Source organism: Choloepus didactylus, chromosome 18 (genome assembly GCF_015220235.1).
Source record: "Choloepus didactylus isolate mChoDid1 chromosome 18, mChoDid1.pri, whole genome shotgun sequence".
Lineage (NCBI taxonomy): Eukaryota > Metazoa > Chordata > Mammalia > Pilosa > Megalonychidae > Choloepus > Choloepus didactylus.
Genome location: NC_051324.1, coordinates 30,746,122 through 30,768,368, shown reverse-complemented (window position 1 = coordinate 30,768,368; position 22,247 = coordinate 30,746,122). Strand labels below are relative to the sequence as shown.

At 38.1% G+C, this 22,247-nt stretch overlaps 1 protein-coding gene across 1 annotated transcript in view; it reads left to right on the top strand.

Annotated features, from left to right (window-relative positions):
- CCT6B (chaperonin containing TCP1 subunit 6B) overlaps positions 1-22,247 on the top strand; it is a 62,830-nt gene that overhangs the window by 22,798 nt on the left and 17,785 nt on the right. Inside the window, exons 6-10 of the mRNA XM_037808845.1 lie at positions 1,854-1,964; positions 2,124-2,283; positions 11,697-11,779; positions 12,119-12,215; positions 12,518-12,665. Of these exons, the coding sequence (XP_037664773.1) occupies positions 1,854-1,964; positions 2,124-2,283; positions 11,697-11,779; positions 12,119-12,215; positions 12,518-12,665 (599 nt within the window). The remainder of the gene's footprint in view (positions 1-1,853; positions 1,965-2,123; positions 2,284-11,696; positions 11,780-12,118; positions 12,216-12,517; positions 12,666-22,247) is intronic.

Sequence of the window (22,247 nt, the reverse complement as noted above, 5' to 3'; positions counted from 1 at the left end):
TTGGTGTGAGCAACTGGAAATTTCTGGGGATGGAGAAGAATCTTGGAGGAACAGATCTGGGGAAATAAGAGTTCAGTTTTGGGCTTTTATGTTTTTGAGATGCCTATTAAACTTGCTTATGGAGATGTTGAGTAGGAATAGGAGATGGATAAATGTGTCTGAAGTTCAAAGCAGGAGTCTGACTGGAAATATATATAGTCAGTCATTAGTGTACAGATGACATTTAGAGTCATGAGAGTTAATGAGATCATTTGGGAAGTGAATATAGATAGAGAAAAGAGAAGTTTAAGGATTGAGCCCTGGGAACTCCAGTGTTCAGAGTTTGAGAAGATGAGGATAATTCAGCAAAGGTGACTGAGAAGGGGTGATTAAAGAGGTTGGGGAAAACTAAAAGGTCTAGTGCCCCGGAAGCCAAGAGAAGGAAGAATTTCAAGGAGAGGACAATCAACTATGTCATATGCTGCCAAAAGTTTCAGTAAGTTGTGATCATTAGATTTGGAAAATACTTAGTTTTTGGTGACTTTAATGAGAGCTAGTTCAGTAAAGAGGTTGAATGAAAGTCAGATTGAAGGTAGACTCAAGAGAATGGGAAGGAAGAAGTGAGAATGCAGAGTTAAGCTATGAAGAGGAGTAGAGAAATGGGGCAGTAGCTAGAAGAGAATATGGGAATAGGGTTGACAGAGAAGAATCTCCTTTGTTTTAAAGATGGAAATTATTACAGCAAGTTTGTATGCTGTAGGCCAGAATAATTGATAGTGTGGGGGAGTAGGGGACAATGCAGGACTAGAGAGGGAAAATGGAAGTCAGTACACAAGGGGTTAAGGGATTAACCTTAACTAGGGGTGTAGGCTCTTCCTCCTTAGTATTAGGAGGTTCAGATTCAAGTGCAGGTAGATTGGTAGGTGTGGTGATGGGGTGGTGTTTCTATTTTCTCAAAGAAGAAAGATCATTTGCTGAGAGTGAGGAGAGAAGGAAGAGGTGATATAGCCTTGAAGAGTGAAGAGTATTGAAAATATAATTTGCTTGTTTCTTCCTGAATAAAATATCTTCACATTCAGTTAAGAGTTGGAGTGATCTAGTTAGATAAAAAATTTGAAGGCATCCTTATAATTATGTTTAATTATTTCAAAATTATTTCTTTGGTGTATAACACATACTGGTTATAAAAGATTCGTAAGTAGAAATGCCTTTCCCTAAATGTGATTTACAAAGAATATATTTTATAAAGCTATAAAAATATTTACTCTTGAAAGAACATTTGGAAAGCAGGTAAATAAGCCCCTCCCTCCCCCCAAATCATCTATATTCCTACCACCCAAGCATAATCCTGCTCTTAGTTTCTTTTGTTCTTTCCTTTTTAATGCCAAGGTGTTTATTTCTTAAAAAGAATAATTATCATTATGCTTTATATGCAGTTTATCATTCTTTGCTTATCAGCTACTACAGTAAATATTTTTCCATGTTATACATATAGTTTTCATGACCATCAAATAGCTGTGTCATTATTTGCTGAACAGTGCCCTATTGTTAGACATTTAAGGTAAACAGTTTTTAACTGCTCTCTATAATTATTTTGAACAAATGTTCCTAGGAAACTCGTATCAGCTGTGCCATATGGTTGAGCCACATGGAGAATAATTCTGGGTTAATTTTTATTGTGACTTCGTAGTCACACTGTGTTAAAGGGGGATTCTCTTTCCTAATTTTACTAATTATATGTTAGATTTAAAGTTGGTGCAAGGAAACAATGTGTGCTATGGCAGTTTTGTTACAACTTTGAGAGTATAATTCTAATTTTATACCTAACTTTAGACTGTATATTCAAAGTAAGAAACATCACATATTTTTAATAGATTGATCAGAGGATTAGTTTTGGATCATGGTGCCCGTCATCCAGATATGAAGAAGCGAGTAGAAGATGCATTTATCCTTACTTGCAACGTATCATTAGAATATGAAAAAACGTATGTATGTCAGTTTCTCTTTATAACTTTTTGAAATTATTTTTTCTAAAAGTGTTTTTAAATCTCTTTGCTCACTCTTAAATGTTTAGTGTAGATTCCTTCTCCCTTTTCCTCTTTTTTCCCCCTGCCTTTACTAGCTTGTTTTCGTTAATCTTCTAGAGAGGTGAATTCTGGTTTCTTTTATAAGACTGCAGAAGAGAAAGAGAAATTAGTAAAAGCTGAAAGAAAATTTATTGAAGATAGAGTACAGAAAATAATAGACCTGAAAGACAAAGTCTGTGCTCATTCCAGCAAAGGATTTGTTGTCATTAATCAAAAGGTAAGAAAGAATGTTTAGATTTTAGTTACTTGTAAATGTTCTTCATTGTTTCTGAAAGTAAGGTCTGCAGACCCCTGGGAGTCCAGTCACTAAGACCCTTTTAGGGAATCCATGAGGTCAAAACTATTTTCATAATAATAGTAATGCCTTTTTTCACTGTGTTGACATTTGCATTGATGGTGAAAAAGCAATGGTGGGTAAAACTGCTAGCACTTTCATGCAAAGCAAACAGTGGCACCAAACTGTACTTGTAGTCATTGCATTCTTTACTGCCATACCACCACATACCTGCTGTTAAAAAAAAAAAAAGCTAGTTTTCTTTAAGAATGCCTTGAAACAGTACAAATTATTAATTTCACTAAATTGTGATCCTTAAATATGCATTCTTTTAATATTCTGTGTGATGAAATGTGAAGTATATACAAAGCACTTCTGCTGCATAACAAAATATGATGGCTGTCTTGAAGGAAAGCTCTTAGGCCATTGTTTGAGTTGTGAGCTAAACTGACCACCTTTTCATGGAACACCGTTTTTGCTTGAAAGAATGACTGGCAGAAAAACTGGTTATTTAGGCTTGAGTATTTGATAGATGTTTTCTCAAAAAGGACTGAAGCGATCTTGTCACTTCAAGGAAATCAACTAAGTATTTCTTGCCAATGTATTTCCTGCCATTTAACCTTTTAAGTGAAAATTAGAATTCTGGAAAACTTGTATCTGTTACTGTGAGCTTGCAGCTTTCCTATACTTAAGATTTTTCTGATAATATCAGGGGTGATATTAATAAATGTGATTTTTAAAAATATTTGTATAGCCATGAAATGTGTCAACTTTTGGAAGCTCTACCTAACTCAGTGAACCAGTATTTTCCAAATGACTAAAAATTATTCCAAATTATTATGATATCATACCTGGGTAAATAATCCACTCAAAGTACAAGATAGACCAATGGATTTTTTTTTTTTTTTTTTTTTTTTTAAATCATCATTTTATTGAGATATATTCACATACCACGCAGTCATACAAAACAAATCGTACTCTCGATCGTCCACAGCACCATCACATAGTTGTACATTCATCACCCAAATCAATCCCTGACACCTTCACTAGCACACACACAAAAACAACAAGAACAATAATTAGAGTGAAAAAGAGCAATTGAAGTAAAAAAGAACACTGGGCACCTCCGTCTGTCTGTCTCCCTCCCCTACCCCTCTACACATCCATCCATAAACTAGACAAAGTGGTGCCTGGTCCTTATGGCTTTCCCAATCCCATTGTCACCCCTCATAAGCTACACCTTTATACAACTGTCTTCGAGATTCACGGGTTCTGGGTTGTAGCCTGATAGTTTCAGGCATCCACCACCAGCCACCCCAACTCTCCAGAACCTAAAAAGGGCTGTCTAAAGTGTGCACAAGAGTGCCCACCAGAGCGACCCCTCGGCTCCCCCTGGAATCTCTCTGCCACTGAAGCCCTCTTCATTTCCTTTCACATCCCCCTTTTGGCCAAGAAGATGTTCTCCGTCCCACGGTGCCAGGTCTACACTCCTCCCCGGGAGTCACACTCCACGCTGCCAGGGAGATTCACCTCCCCGGGTGCCTGATCCCACGTAGGGGGGAGGGCAGCGATCCCACCCCTCAAGTTGGCCCAGCCAGAGAGAGAGGGCCACATCCGAGCAACAAAGAGGCATTCAGGAGGAGACTCCTAGGCACAAATACAGGGAGGCCCAGCCTCTCCTCCGCAGCAACCGTCTTCCCAAGGGTAAAACCCATGGCAGAGGGCTCAACCCATCAAACCACCAGTCCCCTATGTCTGTGGTCATGTTAGCAACCATGGAGGTGGGGTAGGCGAGTACCCCTGCATTCTCCACAGGCTCCTCAAGGGGGCACTACATCTTTTTTTTTTTTTTTTTTTCCCCTTGTTTGTCTTTTTTCTTTTTTTTTTTTTTTTTTTTTTTTTTAACTTTCCCTTCTTTTTTCAAATCACCTGTATGAAAAGAAAAGTTAAAAAGAAAACAAACATACAATAAAAGAGCATTTCAAAGAGACCATAGCAAGGGAGTAAGAAAAAGACAACTAACCTAAGATAACTGCTTAACTTCCAACATGTTCCTACTTTACCCCAAGAAAGTTACATAATATAGCAACATTTCAGTGAACTTGTTCCTACTACAACCATCAGAAATTAACAGACCATAGTCATTTCTGGGCATCCCCAGAACGTTAAATAGCTTATCTGTTCTTCCTGGATTATTGTTCCCCCTTCCTTAATTGCTCTCTACTGCTAGTTCCCCTACATTCTACATTATAAACCATTTGTTTTACATTTTTCAAAGTTCACATTAGTGGTAGCATATAATATTTCTCTTTTTGTGCCTGGCTTATTTCGCTCAGCATTATGTCTTCAAGGTTCATCCATGTTGTCATATGTTTCACCAGATCGTTCCTTCTTACTGCCGCGTAGTATTCCATCGTGTGTATATACCACATTTTATTTATCCACTCATCTGTTGAAGGACATTTGGGTTGTTTCCATCTCTTGGCAATTGTGAATAATGCTGCTATGAACATTGGCGTGCAGATATCTGTTCGTGTCACTGCTTTCCGATCTGCCGGGTATATACCGAGGAGTGCAATCGCTGGATCGAATGGTAGCTCTATATCTAGTTTTCTAAGGAACTGCCAGACTGACTTCCAGAGTGGCTGAACCATTATACAGTCCCACCAACAATGAATAAGAGTTCCAATTTCTCCACATCCCCTCCAGCATTTGTAGTTTCCTGTTTGTTTAATGGCAGCCATTCTAACCGGTGTTAGATGGTATCTCATTGTGGTCTTAATTTGCATCTCTCTAATAGCTAGTGAAGCTGAACATTTTTTCATGTGTTTCTTGGTCATTTGTATTTCCTCTTCAGAGAACTGTCTTTTCATATCTTTTGCCCATTTTATAATTGGGCTGTCTGTACTATTGTCATTGAGTTGTAGGATTTCTTTGTATATGCAAGATATCAGTCTTTTGTCAGATACATGGTTTCCAAAAATTTTTTCCCATTGAGTTGGCTGCCTCTTTACCTTTTTGAGAAATTCCTTTGAGGTGCAGAAACTTCTAAGCTTGAGGAGTTCCCATTTATCTATTTTCTCTTTTGTTGCTTGTGCTTTGGGTGTAAAGTCTAGGAAGTGGCCTCCTAATACAAGGTCTTGAAGATGTTTTCCTACATTATCTTCTAGGAGTTTTATGGTACTTTCTTTTATATTGAGATCTTTGGTCCATTTTGAGTTAATTTTTGTGTAGGGGGTGAGGTAGGGGTCCTCTTTCATTCTTTTGGATATGGATATCCAACTCTCCCAGCCCCATTTGTTGAAAAGACCATTATGGCTCAGTTCGGTGACTTTGGGGGCCTTATCAAAGATCAGTCGGCCATAGATCTGAGGGTCTATCTCTGAATTCTCAATTCGATTCCATTGATCTATATGTCTATCTTTGTGCCAGTACCATGCTGTCTTGGCAACTGTGGCTTTATAATAAGCTTCAAAGTCAGGGAGTGTAAGTCCTCCCACTTCGTTTTTCTTTTTTAGAGTGTCTTTAGCAATTCGAGGCATCTTCCCTTTCCAAATAAATTTGATAACTAGCTTTTCCAAGTCTGCAAAGTAGGTTGTTGGAATTTTGATTGGGATTGCATTGAATCTGTAGATGAGTTTGGGTAGAATTGACATCTTAATGACATTTAGCCTTCCTATCCATGAACATGGAATATTTTTCCATCTTTTAAGGTCCCCTTCTATTTCTTTTAGTAGAGTTATGTAGTTTTCTTTGTATAGGTCTTTTACATCTTTGGTTAAGTTGATTCCTAGGTACTTGATTTTTTTAGTTGCTATTGAAAATGGTATCTTTTTCTTGAGTGTCTCTTCAGTTTGTTCATTTCTAGCATATAGAAACATTACTGACTTATGTGCATTAATCTTGTATCCCGCTACTTTGCTAAATTTGTTTATTAGCTCTAGTAGGTGTATCGTTGATTTCTCAGGGTTTTCTAGATATAAGATCATATCATCTGCAAACAATGACAGTTTTACTTCTTCTTTTCCAATTTGGATGCCTTTTATTTCTTTGTCTTGCCGGATTGCCCTGGCTAGCACTTCCAGCACAATGTTGAATAACAGTGGTGACAGCGGGCATCCTTGTCTTGTTCCTGATCTTAGAGGGAAGGCTTTCAGTCTCTCACCATTGAGTACTATGCTGGCTGTGGGTTTTTCATATATGCTCTTTATCATGTTGAGGAAGTTTCCTTCAATTCCTACCTTTTGAAGTGTTTTTATCAAAAAGGGATGTTGGATTTTGTCAAATGCTTTTTCAGCATCTATTGAGATGATCAATTGATTTTTCCCTTTCGAGTTTTTAATGTGTTGTAATACATTGATTGTTTTTCTGATGTTGAACCATCCTTGCATGCCTGGAATGAACCCCACTTGGTCATGGTGTATGATTTTTTTAATGTGTCTTTGGATTCGATTTGCAAGTATTTTGTTGAGGATTTTTGCATCTATATTCATTAGGGAGATTGGCCGGTAGTTTTCCTTTTTTGTAGCATCTTTGCCTGGTTTTGGTATTAGATTGATGTTAGCTTCATAAAATGAGTTAGGTAGTGTTCCATTTTTTTCAATGTTTTGAAAGAGTTTGAGTAAGATTGGTGTCAGTTCTTTCTGGAAAGTTTGGTAGAATTCCCCTGTGAAGCCATCTGGCCCTGGGCATTTATTTGTGGGAAGATTTTTGATGACTGATTGGATCTCTTTGCTTGTGATGGGTTGGTTGAGGTCTTCTATTTCTTCTCTGGTCAGTCTAGGTTGTTCATATGTTTCCAGGAAATTGTCCATTTCTTCTACATTATCCAGTTTGTTGCCATACAGTTGTTCATAATATCCTCTTATAATTTTTTTAATTTCTTCAGGATCTGCAGTTATGTCACCTTTTTCATTCATTATTTTGTTTATATGGGTCTTCTCTCTTTTTGATTTTGTCAGTCTAGCTAGGGGCTTGTCAATCTTGTTGATCTTCTCAAAGAACCAACTTTTGGTGATATTTATCCTTTCTATTGTTTTTTTGTTCTCTATGTCATTTATTTCTGCTTTAATCCTTGTTATTTCTTTTCTTCTACTTGGTTTAGGATTGGTTTGCTGTTCATTTTCTAGCTTCTTCAGTTGATCCATTAGTTCTTTGATTTTGGCTCTTTCTTCCTTTTTAATATATGCGTTTAGTGCTATAAATTTCCCCCTTAGCACTGCTTTTGCTGCATCCATAGGTTTTGGTATGTTGTGTTCTCATTTTCATTCGTCTCTATATATTTAGCAATTTCTCTTGCTATTTCTTCTTTAACCCACTGATTGTTTAGGAGTGTGTTGTTTAACCTCCAGGTATTTGTGAATTTTCTAAGTCTCTGATGGTTATTGACTTCTAATTGTATTCCATTGTGGTCAGAGAATGTGCTTTGAATAATTTCAATCTTTTTAAATTTATTGAGGCTTGTTTTATGTCCCAGCATATGATCTATTCTGGAGAAAGTTCCATGAGCACTAGAAAAGTATGTGTATCCTGGTGATTTGGGATGTAATGTCCTGTAGATGTCTGTTAAATCTAATTCATTTATCAGATTGTTTAGGTTTTCAATTTCCTTATTGGTCTTCTGTCTGGTTGATCTATCTATAGGAGAGAGTGATGTGTTGAAGTCTCCCACAATTATTGTGGAAACATCAATTGCTTCCTTTAGTTTTGCCAATGTTTCTCTCATGTATTTTGTGGCACCTTGATTGGGTGCATAGACATTTACGATTGTTATTTCTTCTTGCTGAATTGCCCCTTTTATTAGTATGTAGTGGCCTTCTTTGTCTCTCAAAACATCCCTGCATTTGAAGTCTATTTTATCTGAGATTAATATTGCTACACCTGCTTTCTTTTGGCTGTAGCTTGCATGAAATATTTTTTTCCATCCTTTCACTTTCAGTTTCTTTGTGTCCCTGTGTCTAAGATGAGTCTCTTGTATGCAACATATTGATGGTTCATTTTTTTTGATCCATTCTGCGAATCTATATCTTTTAATTGGGGAGTTTAATCCATTTACATTCAACGTTAAAACCGTGAAGGCATTTCTTGAATCGGCCATCTTATCCTTTGGGTTATGTTTGCCATATTTTTCCCTCTCTCTATTAATATCCTTTATTGTACCCATACCGAATCTCTTTAGTACTGAACCTTTCTCCAAGTCTCTCTGTCCTGTCTTTGTTTCTCTGTCTGTAGGGCTCCCTTTAGTATCTCCAGTAGGGCAGGTCTCTTGTTAGCAAATTCTCTCAGCATTTCTTTGTCTGTGAAAAATTTAAGCTCTCCCTCAAATTTGAAGGAGAGCTTTGCTGGATAAAGTATTCTTGGCTGGAAATTCCTCTCTCTCAGAATTTTAAATATATCGTGCCATTGCCTTCTCGCCTCCATGGTGGCTGCTGAGTAGTCACTACTTAGTCTTATGCTGTTTCCTTTGTATGTGGTGAATTGCTTTTCTCTTGCTGCTTTCAGAACTTGCTCCTTCTCTTCTATGTTTGACAGTGTGATCAGTATATGTCTCGGAGTGGGTTTTTTTGGATTTATTCTATTTGGAGTTCGCTGAGCATTTATGATTTGTGTATTTATGTTGTTTAGAAGATTTGGGAAGTTTTCCCCAACAATTTCTTTGAATACTCTTCCTAGACCTTTACCCTTTTCTTCCCCTTCTGGGACACCAATGAGTCTTATATTCGGACGCTTCATATTATCTATCATATCCCTGAGGTCCATTTCGAGTTTTTCAATTTTTTTCCCCATTCTTTCTTTTATGCTTTCATTTTCCATTCTGTCATCTTCCAGGTCACTGATTCGTTGTTCAACTTCCTCTAGTCTTGTACTATGAGTGTCCAGAATCTTTTTAATTTGGTCAACAGTTTCTTTAATTTCCATAAGATCATCCATTTTTTTATTTAGTCTTGCAATGTCTTCTTTATGCTCTTCTAGGGTCTTCTTGATTTCCTTCATATCCCGTACTAGGGTCTCATTGTTCATCTTTAGTTCTTTGAGTAGCTGCTCTAGGTGTGTCTCTTCTGGTCTTTTGATTTGGGTGCTTGGGCTTGGGTTATCCATATCGTCTGGTTTTTTCATATGCTTTATAATTTTCTGTTGTTTTTGGCCTCGTGGCATTTGCTGTCCTTGATAGGGTTCTTTTAGGGTTTGTAGACCAGTTGAAGTCCTTATCTCTAATTTATCAGATCTACAGCTTCGTGGAGTACACTTTCTCTAACTAACCAGCAGGTGGCGTCCACGAGCCACCTGTTCTCCACAAGCCAGATCTCCCCTGCTTAGCCTTTTGGTGAGTGGGGGAGTGAGTCTTGTGGGGCCCAATTGGTGTCCCAAGCTTGCGTGTGTAGTTGGTGTTGCCTGCCCTGTATGTGGGGCGTGTTTCTGGGCAGTCGGGGAGGGGGGGTGGCCCTAACAATCAAATCTCCCTGATGATCCTAGAGTTTTAAAGCTACTGCAATAGTCTAATCCTTCAGTTCAGTCCTGCCACAGTTTGTCTCTGCCACTGACCCACAAGTCTTTGGTATTGGCGTATGGCTCCTGAGACTTGCAAGTGGGCCCCTCTTCCAGGCTGTGCACCCCGGGTCCTCTGTTGAGGGATGACTGTGCTATGTCACAGGTGAGTGCCGTCCCCCCAGGGCAGTTCTGGGCTGCTGGGCTGTGTTGGGAGGCTCCCAGTCTGCTCAAATGATGGCTGAATGGGGCTCTGTTAATTCACACTGCTCCCCCTTCCCAGCTCTGGGACATTCAGCTGAGGTTGCAGGGAAGGCTAATGTCCACGCCCAGTTTTGTGGTGTGTGCCTGTTATTTGAAGCACTTCCGTCACACTGGGTTGTCTGGGGCAGCTCTGGGCTATGGGGCTGGCGATGGGCAGGAGTGTTTCCTGTCCACCAGGATGGTGGCTGTGAGCGGACACCCCCCTTTTCTTGGGAAGTTGTGTTGTTTAGTGAATTTTCTCAGCCACTGGATTATTGCCTTTTGTCTCAGAGCTCTCTTATTTCTGCTCTTGACTTGACGTGCCCAAATTTCAATTCTTTGAAGCTTTCTGTATTGAGCTTCTTAGAGTAATTGTTTTAGAAAAAGCAAAAAGGATTTAAAAAAAAAAAAAAAAAAAAAAAAAAAAAAAAAAAAAACGGCCCTCCTCAGAGATCTAATGGGTTATTGAAATGCTAATAGACAAAGCAACCAGGGACATTAAGGAAAGGTGCCCTGGGCAGAGAGATCAGCCTTGCTTCGGGATTTGCATATGCGCCTCAAGGCCTGATCTCCGCCCTTCCCCTTTCTGTGTTCACCAGAACTCCAAAAATCCTCTGCTTTTACTTTGGAGCTTCTCGTGTTGTTTTCCTTCTATGCCCGTCTCCTCTCTGCTGGGCTGGCTGCTCTCAGAGTCTCTGGTGTCTGGCCTCAGTCTATCTATGGTTGGAGTTTGAATCAGTAGAATGAGTTTCCGATGAGAGCAGCCACTGCAATTCTCCCTTCTCCTTCCTGGAGCTGACAGCCCCTCCTCCCCCGGGACTGAGCCTGGCAGGGAGGGGCGCGGGTCCCCTGGCCGCAAAAACTTACAGATTTCGCTGATCTCAGCAGTTCCACGTTTTCATGAGTGTTGTATGAAGTATGCCCAAAGACAGATTGCTCTGTGGTGTCCAGTCCACGCAGTTCCTGGCTTTTTACCTACTTTCCTGGAGGAGTAACTAAAACATACAGCTCACCAGTCTGCCATCTTGCCCCGCCACCAATGGATTTTAATATGAGAGTATAAAAAGTTCATTACTGTTGTTTCATATTCCAAATTGAAACTAACCTTAAAGAAGCTACCACTTGCTGGGTTTTGGTATAGTGTCAAGTAAGAGTATCATATTTATCCAAAAAGACTATTAAAAAGCTCTTCCCTTTTCCAATACAGATCTCTGAGGCCATATTTTTTTCATAGGCTTTAACCAATGCAACATATTGGAGCAAATTGAATACAGATGCAGGTATTAGAATCCAGCTGTCTCCTATTAAGACAGACCTTAAGGAGATTTGTAAAAATGTAAAACATTGTCACTACTCTCACTATGTTTTTTTTCATATAGATTTTTATTAAAACTGTTACTTCAGTTAACTTGAAGTGGGTTTATTGTTATTTTACTGGATTAATAACTTTTTAAATTTCTCAGTTTTAATTTATAATATGGTAAATATTGATAGCTACAGTTCATAAACAAAAGCTCTTTGCAGTTCTTAATGATTTTTAAGAGTATAAGGCAGTGCTGAGACCAAAAAAGTTTTGAGAACTACTGACCTAAAACTTGCTTGTAACTTTTATGTTAATTTTATTATAGGGAATTGATCCGTTTTCCTTAGATGCTCTTGCAAAACATGGCGTAGTAGCTCTTCGCAGAGCAAAAAGAAGAAATATGGAAAGGTAAGCTTGCAGATAATTATGTATCCTAGATTTTTAACAGATTAAATTGAAATTATACCATTTAATTCCTTTTTATTTAAATGTTGTTGAGCAAAATACTAGTGTAAAAATTCCAATTGTTGTCTTTAATTTCAGTAAATAATTGAACTGTCAAAATATCAAGGTTGATAACCTACTTCAGGACTTTGTTGAAGTACAAGGAAGGCTTTCATCTTCTTAAAACAGATTTTAAAAACATTGCGACAATATTGTCTTCCAAGTTAGATATTTTTCTACCTTATGAAATTAGTCTTTATGTTTTCCATAATCAAAGCTATGATAACGTATATGTAATTTCAGACTATCTCTTGCTTGTGGTGGAATGGCTGTGAATTCTTTTGAAGACCTCACTCCAGATTGCTTGGGACATGCTGGTCTTGTATATGAGTATACATTAGTGAGTATTTCTGAGAGCAGTGATTATAAAGCAAATATTAAACCTTTTTTTTTTTTAACACTAAATCTTTTAATTCAGGTTGGGCATTTTAAGGTCTGAATAATCCACAGGACAGAACTTGCAATTTATTTACCTAAATGTTTGTTAAGCATTTAAATATAATTTAACTACTTTTAGCATGTCTTTAGATGTGTATGATAAGAAAAATTCACATGAAGATTGAATTCTAATATTATAAACTTGGTCTTGATTTCATAATTATATTAAATATTAAAGGTATATCTTCTCATATTATCCTTTAGGGTGAAGAAAAGTTCACTTTTATTGAGGATTGTGTTAACCCTCGCTCTGTCACCTTGTTGGTTAAGGGGCCAAATAAGCATACTCTCACGCAAATCAAGGATGCCATAAGAGATGGACTTCGTGCTGTCAAAAATGCGATTGAAGATGGTAAACTCTGTTTTGTGATGGATGTGAACCTTGTGTATTTTCTAAGTAGTAATAAATCTATCATGGTATGTATGGTATTTTTTTTTATTTTTTATTTTTTTTATTTTGAGATAAATTCAAAGTTACATGAATAGTTGCAAAAACAGTACTAGCCCCATACACAGAATTCCATCATACCCTGACCCCCCTCCCCCAATAGCTCAATCCACCAACTTTAACATGCTGTCACATCACTATTTCTTTCCCTCTCTATCATCCATCATATATTTCTCTGTCTTCTGAACATATGAGAGTTAGCTGCACACATCCTTGAACATACACTATAATTCACGTATGTACTTCCCATGAATAAGAACATTCTTTTATGTAATTCCATTAAGCACAGCTAAGTATAAGAGATTCAACAATGATACAGTGCTTACATTCTGTATTTCCTTTTCCTTATTTCTCAACTGTGTCCCTTCGAGCCACCTGTCCTCCACCCTCCAATCCCATCCAAGTTCATCCTTAGCATTCAATTGTCATCTAGTTAGACTGTCTTTTTTTTTTTTTTCTTTTTACAATTGTGGAAACATATATACAGCCTAAATCTTCCCATTCCACCCCCTCCATAGACTTCCATTAGTGGGATTAATCACATTTAGAATGATGTTATGCTCTTTCCCACCATCCATTACTAGAAATTTCCCTTCACCTCAAACAGCAACCCTACACTCCTTTCTTAACTCCCCTTTGCCCCTTCCCCCATTTCTCTTAACCCAAACTCTACTTTTCATCTCTATGGTTATATTCTCTGATAATTTCTTTGTGTTTACTGTGGGGCTTAAAATTAACCTCTTAAATCCCTATCAATCTTGTTTTTCTTTGATACCACCTTCACTTCAATAGGACACATAAACTATGTTCTTATACTCCTTCATTCCCCCACCTTTATATAGTTGTCTAAAATTACATATTTTACATTGAGTTCAAAACCACAGATTTGTCCTTAGAGTTTGTGTATTTTTTATCATGTAGGAAGTAAATAGAGGAGTTATAGTTCAAAAATTATTGACTTCTATTTGTATTCCATTGTGTTTGGAGAATGTCCTTTGAGTATATTCAATTTTTTTTTTTTTTTTAATTTCTTGAGGCTTGTTTTATGTCCCAGTTTATGGTCCCTTCTGGAGAAAGATCTGTGATCACTAGAGAAAAATGAGTGTCCTGGTGATTTGGGATGTAAGGTACTATATATGTCTGTCAAAATTCTCTATATCTCTTTCTCCTCTCTTTGTCTCTCTGTTGGTAGGGCTTCCTTTAGAATCTGAAGTAGGGCAGGTCTTTTATTGGCAAAGTCTCTCAGCATTTGTTTGTCTGTGAAAAATTTAAGCTCTCCCTCAAATTTGAAGGAGAGTTTTGCTGGATAAAGTATTCTTGGCTGGAAATTTTTTTCTCTCAGAATTTTAAATATGTCATGCCACTGCCTTCTCGCCTCCATAGTGGCCACTGAGTAGTCACTATTTAGTCTTATATTGTTTCCTTTGTATGTGGTGAATTGCTTTTCTCTTGCTGCTTTCAGAACTTGCTCCTTCTCTTCAGTATTTGAGAGTCTGATCAGAATATGTCTTGGGGTGGGTTTATTTGGATTTATTCTATTTGGAGTTCGCTGGGCATTTATGCTTTGTGTGTTTATATTGTGTAGAAGGTTGGGGAAGTTTTCTCCAACAATTTCTTTGAATACTCTTTCTAGATTTTTACCCTTCTCTTCCCCTTCTGGGACACCAATGAGTCTTAAGTTTGGACGTTTTATTTTATCTGTCGTATCCCTGAGATCCATTGCGATTTTTTCTATTTTTTTCTCCATTCTTTCTTTTGTTCTTTCATTTTCTGTTCTGTGGATTTCTAGGACACTGAGATGTTGTTCAGCTTCCTCTAGTCTTGTATTGTGAATATCCAGAGTCTTTTTAATTTGGCCAACAGTTTCTTTTATTTCCATAAGATCTTCTATTTTTTTATTTACTCTTGCAGTGTCTTCTTTATGCTCTTCTAGGGTCTTCTTTATGGCACTTATATCCTGGGCCATGGTCCTCTTGATGTCCTTTAAATCCTTTGCCATGTTTTCATTCTTTGATTGTAGTTCTTTAATTAATTTTGCGAGGTATAGACTTTCTTCAGAAATCTTGATTTGTGTGTTTGGAGCTGGATTCTCCATATCATCTGGTTTTATCATATGTGTTAAGATTTTCTGTTGCTTTTGGCCTCTTGGCATTTGTTTTGCTTGATAGGGTTCTTTCAAGTTGTATCAAAAAAAAAAAGGGGCATATCGATCCAATTTTTCAGAGTTTGGTGACGTACACTTTCTCTTACTAACCAGCAGATGGCATCTGTGAGTCTTTAATTTGTTAGAATTGCAGCTTGGTGACATACACTTTCTCTAACTAACCTGCAGATGGCGTCCGTGAGTCACTTAGTCCCCTCAAGTCAGTTCTCCCAACTTTGTGGTATGTGGGGATCTGATTCTTTTGGGGTCCAATTGGTGCACTTAATTTGGGTGTGTTGTCGGTGCTGTCTGCCCCCAATGAGGGGCATGTGCCTGAGTGGTTAGGGAGGAAGGGCAGGTTTAACAAACAAATCTCCCAGGTGTTCCCAGAGATTTAAGGCTGTTCTCTGCCGCTGACACAAAAGTCCTTGGTATTGGCGTAGGTTCCCTGGGATTTCCGAGCAGTTCCCCCCTCCCTGCTGTGTTTTTCCAGGACCTCTGTTGGGGGGTAGGGGGGGCGGGCCGTGCCACGTTACAAGTGAGCGCCGGCCTCCAGGGAAGCCCTGGGCGGCTGGGCTGTGTAGGGGCCTTCCCAGCCCACTTCAAAGACGGTTGAATGGGACACGTTAACTTTCCCCCTTTCCGCACAGCTCCACTCTCCCAGCTCCAGGACAATCAGCCGTGGGTGTATTCAAGGCCACTGTCCACAGCCGATATTGTGTCGTGTGAGTGATGCTGGGGGAAAGACTCCCTGTCAGGCTGGGTTTCTCGGCTGGGCTCTATGCCGTGTGCTCGCCCCCGACAGGAGCAGCCCCGCCTGCTGGGGAGACCGCTGCAAGCCGTGCCTCTCAGCTTTGTTTCCCTGGACCCGAGACAATCCGCAGTGGGTGTGGGAAGGGGTATCCTTCACCCCAGACACCGAGGTGTTAGTCCAGAGCACTCCTGTCTTATCTGCAGCTGTTCCCGGGCTTCTTTTATCTATCTATCTATCTATCTATCTATCTATCTATCTATCTATCTATCTATCTATCTATCTATATATATATATTTTTTTTTAAGTCCAGCCCACCGTTTCCCCCCAATGCAGTGTGGCTGAGGGATTCAGCCTACTCACTCGCTCGTTTCAGAATGCAGACTCCTGGTTTCGCCAAAAGCACGTTCCCTGTGGCTTTAGCAGAACTTGTCCAGCTGGTGCTACTTTGGAAGTGGTGTTCTGGGTCCTTTCTGGTTTTTTATCTAGTGTTTTCCACGGAGGTGTTTTTTTCTTTGTCTCACCTAGTCACCATCTTAGTTAGGTTCCTCTCCTGTATGGTATTTTAAAAGATGTGATGGTTACTAGTCTCTCATTTCACTGTAGATGATTTGTAGTTTGGATTGTGAGGTTTTTCTTTTGGAATATTCTTAATAGTATGCTGCTCTTTTAATTAACTGTTATTTATGAAATGAAAAAGCGTTTAATACTATAGTGTCTTTTTTATTTTTAGAAATTTGTTTTTGTCATATTTTTATTGTAGAATATAACATATATACATAAAAGTGACAACTTTCCAAGTACAATTTAACAAGTAGTTAGAGAGCAAATTTCAAAGAATATTATAGGTTACAGTTCCACAATTTCAGTTATTTCCTTATTATGAAATATATATACAAAAAGGTAATATCTTTCAAAGTATGATTTACCAAGCAGATATATAGGAAATTTTCAGTTATTATGAGTTGTAGTACCATAGTTTCAGTTGTTTCCTTATTGTGAAATATAACATATATACAAAAAGTATAGCTTTCAAATTATAATTTAACAAGTAGCTATAAAATAAATTTCAAAGAATGCTATGTGTTACAGTTCCACCATTTCAGTTCTTTCTTTCTAGCTGTTCTAATACCCTAGCATCTAAGAAAAAGAAAATTATATAAAGATTCAGTATTCATAATCCTTTGTTAAATTCTATCTTGTCTGTTGCTACCCCTTCCTCTAGTTTATTTACTTTCCCGATCCTCAGGGATGTCTAGGCAGTGACCACCCTAACCTGTTCATGTTGAAAAGGGGTGTCAACTTTCTGAGCAAAGGGGACACAGCTAGTTGATATTCTTGAAGAGGCTATTGCCTCTGGGTTTTGGGACTTAGCTGGCATAGGAGCACTCTGAAGGATTTAAGTTTCTGAAGAATAAATTTAGTGAGTGAAACTTTATCTCAGATAGGGATCCAAGTGTTCTTTAAGGTTTTGGGGACTACTATTGACTTGAGCTTATCATACTGTGGTTATTTGGCTTATCTAGGTAAAGCTTGCATAGGAGTAACCTCCAGGATAGCCTCTTGACTCTATTTGAATTCTCTTAGCCCACTAAAACCTTATTTTGTTGCCTTTCTTTAACCCCTTTCTGGTCAAAAAGGCATTCTGAATCTCTCAATGCCAGGGTCAGGCTCATTCCCGGGATCCGTGTCCCATGTCGCCAGGAAGGCTCATTCATCTTGGGGGTCCTGTTCCACATGGCGGGGAGGGTGATGAATTTATTTGCAGAGTTAGGCTTAGAGAGAGAAAGTCTACATTTGAGCAACCAAAGAGGTTCTCTGGAGTTGACTTCTAGGCATAATTATAGGTGGGCTTGGCCTCCCCTTTACAACCGTAAGTTTTACCCGAGCAAGCCTCAATATTGAGGGCTTGACTTATAAACTAGGGTGTTCCTAAATTCACAGAGCATATGTTATGTCCACAATAATCCATCCATATCTGACATTACCATCGCTTAGTTGTACAATTCTCATCACTTGCCATTTTAAACAATTCTAATAAACCAAAACACTTCATAGCTCTTGTCAGCCCTTAATTATTTGTCCCTAGTATTTGTATAATACTACTATGGTTTTCCTATTAATTATAGTCCCTATATGCATTATGTGGATTTTCACTCACTAAGTTTATTCTTCTATGCTAGTGTCATACCTTAGAAGTATATCATGCAAGTACCTATCTATATTTGTGGTGGTGATCTGTAGGAAACATGCCTTTAAACAAATCCTTTCAATCCTATTTGTCTTCAGTACAGCTCTGACACTTATAATCCCATTAACAAACAATTGTCACCCCTACCCATTACCATACCTTTGAATTCACCCTCATTACCATATCTGAACATATTAGATTATCATTCCCCTTCACTGAGTCCCCAATATTCTATATTATGAGACATTGATTTTACATTGTTCAGATACTTAACAGAAGTGGTAACATACAATATCTCTCCTTTTGTCTCTGACTTATATACTCAGCATTATATTTTCAAGTTTCATTCATGTTACCATGTGTTTCAGGACCTTGTTCCTTCTTACTGCTGCATGGTATTCCATCGTATGTATATACCACATTTTGTTTATCCACTCATCTGTTGAAGGACACTTGGATTGTTTCCATCTTCTGGCAATTGTGAACAATGTTGCTATGAATATCAGTCTACAGATGTCTGTTTGTGTCACTGCTTTCAGATCTTCTGGGTATATACTGAGAAGTGGAATTGCCAGATCATAAGGTTATTCAATAGTTTTCTGAGAAATCGCCAAACTGTCTTCCAGAGTGGCTGAACCATTATACAGTCCCACAAGCAATGAATGAGAGTTCCAACTTCTCCACATCCTCTCCAGCATTTGTAGTTTCCTGTTTGTTTGATGGCAGCCATTCTTATTGGTGTAAGATGATATCTCATTGTGGTCTTGATTTGCATGTCCCTAATAGCTAGTGAGGAAGAACATATTTTTTATGCATTTTTTAGCCATTAATATTTCCTCTTCGGAGAAATGCCTTTTCATATCTTTTGCCCATTTTATAATTGGGCTGTTTGTACTATTGTTGTTGAGTTGTAGGATTTCTTTATATATGCAAGATATCAGTCTCTTATCAGATACAGGGTGTTCCGGTTTGCTAATGCTGCCAGATTGCAAAACACCAGAAATGGATCATCTTTTATAAAGGGGGTTTATTTGGTTACAAAGTTACAGTCTTAAGGCCATAAAGTGTCCAAGGTAAGTCATCAACAATCGGGTGCCTTCACTGGAGGATGGCCAGTAGTTTCCAGGAAAACCTCTGTTAGCTGGGAAGGCATGTGACTGGCGTCTGCTCCAGAGTTCTGGTTTCAAAATGACTTTCTCCCAGGACATTCCTCTCTAGGCTATAGTTCCTCAAAAATGTCACTCTTAGTTGCTCTTGGGGCATTTTTCCTCTCAGCTTCTCCAGAGCAAAAGTCTGCTTTCAACGGCCGTCTTCAAACTGTCTCTCATCTGCAGCTCCTCTCTCCACTCCTGTGCATTCTTCGCTTGGCTGCAGTAAGCTCGCTCCTTCTGTCTGAGCTTATATAGTGCTCTGATAAAATGATCAAGGCCCATGCTGAATGGGCGGGGCCACACCTCCATGGAAATTATCCAATGAAAGATCTCACCCACAGTTGAGTGATTGCATCTCCACAGAAACATCCAATCAAAAGTCTCCAACCCAGTCAACACCAATATGTTTCCTGCCCACACAAGACTGGTATTTTGGGGGATATAATACATCCAAACCAGCACACATAGTTTCCAAATATTTTCTCCCATTGTGTTGGCTTCCTCTTCACCTTTTTTGACAAATTCCTTTGAGATACGGAAGCTTTTGATTTTGAGGAGTTCCCATTTATCTATTTTTTTTTGTCGCTTGTGTTTTGGGTGTAAGGTCTAAGAAGCGACCTCCTAATACTAGGTCTTGAAGATGTTTCCCCACATTATCTTCTAGCAATTTTATGGTACTGTCTCATATCTTGAGGTCTTTGACCCACTTAGAATTAATTTTTGTTTAGGGTGTGAGGTAGGGGGTCCTCTTTCATTCTTTTTGTTATGGCTATCCAGTTCTCTCAGCCCCATTTGTTAAAGACACTGTTCTGTCCCAATTCCGTAGACTTGGAGGACTTATCAAAAATCACTCGACCGTATATCTGGGTGTCTGTTTCCAAAACTCTCAATTTGTTTCCATTGATCAATATGTCTTATCTTTATGCCAGTACCATGCTGTTTTGACCACCGTAGCTTTATAGTAGGCTTCAAAGTCTGGAATGTAAATCCTACCACTTTGTTCTTTTTTAGGATATTTTTGGCAATTTGAGGCCCATTTCCCTTCCAAATAAATTTGATAACTAGCTTTTTCAAGACTCAAAGTTGGTTGTTGGAATTTTGATTGGAATTGCGTTGAATCTGTAGATCAGTTTGGGTGGAATTGACATCTTAACAATGTTCGATCTTCCTATCCATGAGCATGGAATATTTGTCTACCTATTTAGGCCCCTTTTTTTATTTCCTTCAGTAAAATTTTGTAATTTTATGTGTAGAGGTGTTTTATGTCCTTGGTTAAGTTTATTCCTAAGTACTTGATTTTTTTAGTTGCTAATGTGAATGGAATTTTTTTTTTTTTCTGAGTGCCTCTTCAGTTAGGTCATTACTAGTATATAGGAACATTACTGACTTATGTGCGTTAATCTTATGTGCTGTCACTGTGCTGAGTTTATTAGCTCAAGTAGCTTTGTGGTCAAATTCTCAGGATTTTTCAAATATAAGATCATATCATCTGCATAGAATGAGTTTTACTTCTTCCTTTCCAATTTGGATACCTTTCATATCTTTGTTTTGGTGAATTGCTCTGGCTAGCACTTCTAGCACAATGTTGAGTGATAGAAGTGACAGTGGACATCCTTGTCTCATTCCCAATCTTAGGGGGAAGGCTTTCACCCTCTCACCATTGAGTACTGTGCTGGCTGTGGGTTTTTCATATATGCCCTTTATCATATTGAGGAAGGGTCCTTCAATTCCTACCTTTTGAAGTGTTTTTATCAAAAAGGGATGTTGAATTTGGTCAAATGCTTTTTCAGAGTCTATCAAGATGATCATTTGATTTTTCCCTTTTTATTTGTTAATGGGTTGAATTACATTAATTGATTTTCTTGTATTGAACCACCCTTGCATGCCAGGAACAAACCCCACTTGGTTGTGGTATATAATTCTTTTAATGTGCCTATGTGCTTTTGGACTTGATTTGCAAGTATTTTGTTTAGGATTTTTACATCTATATTCATTAGGGAGATTGGCCTATAGTTTTCCTTTTTTGTAGTGTCTTTATCTGGTTTTGGTATTAGAATGATATTAGCTTCATAAAATGAGTTAGGTAGTGTTCCTTTTTCTTCAATTTTTTTGTAGAGTTTGAGCAGGTATGGTGTCAATTCTTTTTTGGGAAATTTGGTAAAATTCCCCTGTGAAGCCATCTGGCCCTTGGCTTTTATTTGTAGGTATGTTTTTGATGACTGATTGGATCTCTTTGCTTGTGACTGGTTTGTTGAGATCTTCTGTTTCTTCTTGGGTCAATCTAGGTTGTTCATGTGTTTCCAAGAAATTGTCCATTTCCTCTAAATTGTCTAGCTTGTTGGCATACAGTTGTTCATAGTACCTTCTTCTGATTTTTTAAAAATTTCTTCGGGATCTGTAGTAATTATCCCCTTCTCATTTATAGCTAAGGGTCTGTCAATCTTGTTGATCTCAAAAAACCAATTTTTGGTTTTATTTATTCTCTCTATTTTTTTTTGTTCTCCACCTCATTTATTTCTGCTTTAACCTATATTATTTCTTTTTGTCTACTTGCTTTAGGGTTAGTTTGCTTATCATTCTCTAGCCTCTTCAGTTGTTCAGTTTGGTCTTTAGTTTTAGCTCTTTCTTGTTTTTTGACATATGCATTTAGAGCTATAAATTTCCCTCTCAACACTGCCTTCACTGCATCCCACAGGTTTTGATATGTTGTGTTTTCATTTTCATTCATCCCTAGGTATTTACCAATTTCTCTTGCAATTTCTTCTTTGATCCACTGGTTGTTCAGGAGTGGATTGTTAACCTCAATATATTTTTGAAAGATCTGGTTGTTGACTTCTAATTGCATTCCATTGTGGTTAGAGAATGTACTTTGAATAATTTCAATCTTTTTAAATTTATAAAGACTTGTTTTGTGCCCCAGCATATGATCTATCCTGGAAAATGTTCCATGGGCACTAGAGGAGAATGTATACCCTGGTACTTTGGGATGTAACGATCTATGTATGTCTGTTAAGTCTAATTCATTTATCATGTTGTTTAGGTTCTCAGTCTCCTTATTGGTCCTCTGTCTAGTTCTATTTATAGAAGAAAGTGATGTGTTGAAGTCTCCCACTATTATTGTAGATGTGTCTGTTGCTCCTTTCAGTTTAGCCAGTGTTTGTCTCATGTATTTTGGAGCTCCTTGACTGGGTGCATAAACATTTATAATTGTTATTTCTTCTTGGCGAATTAATCCTTTTATTAATATATA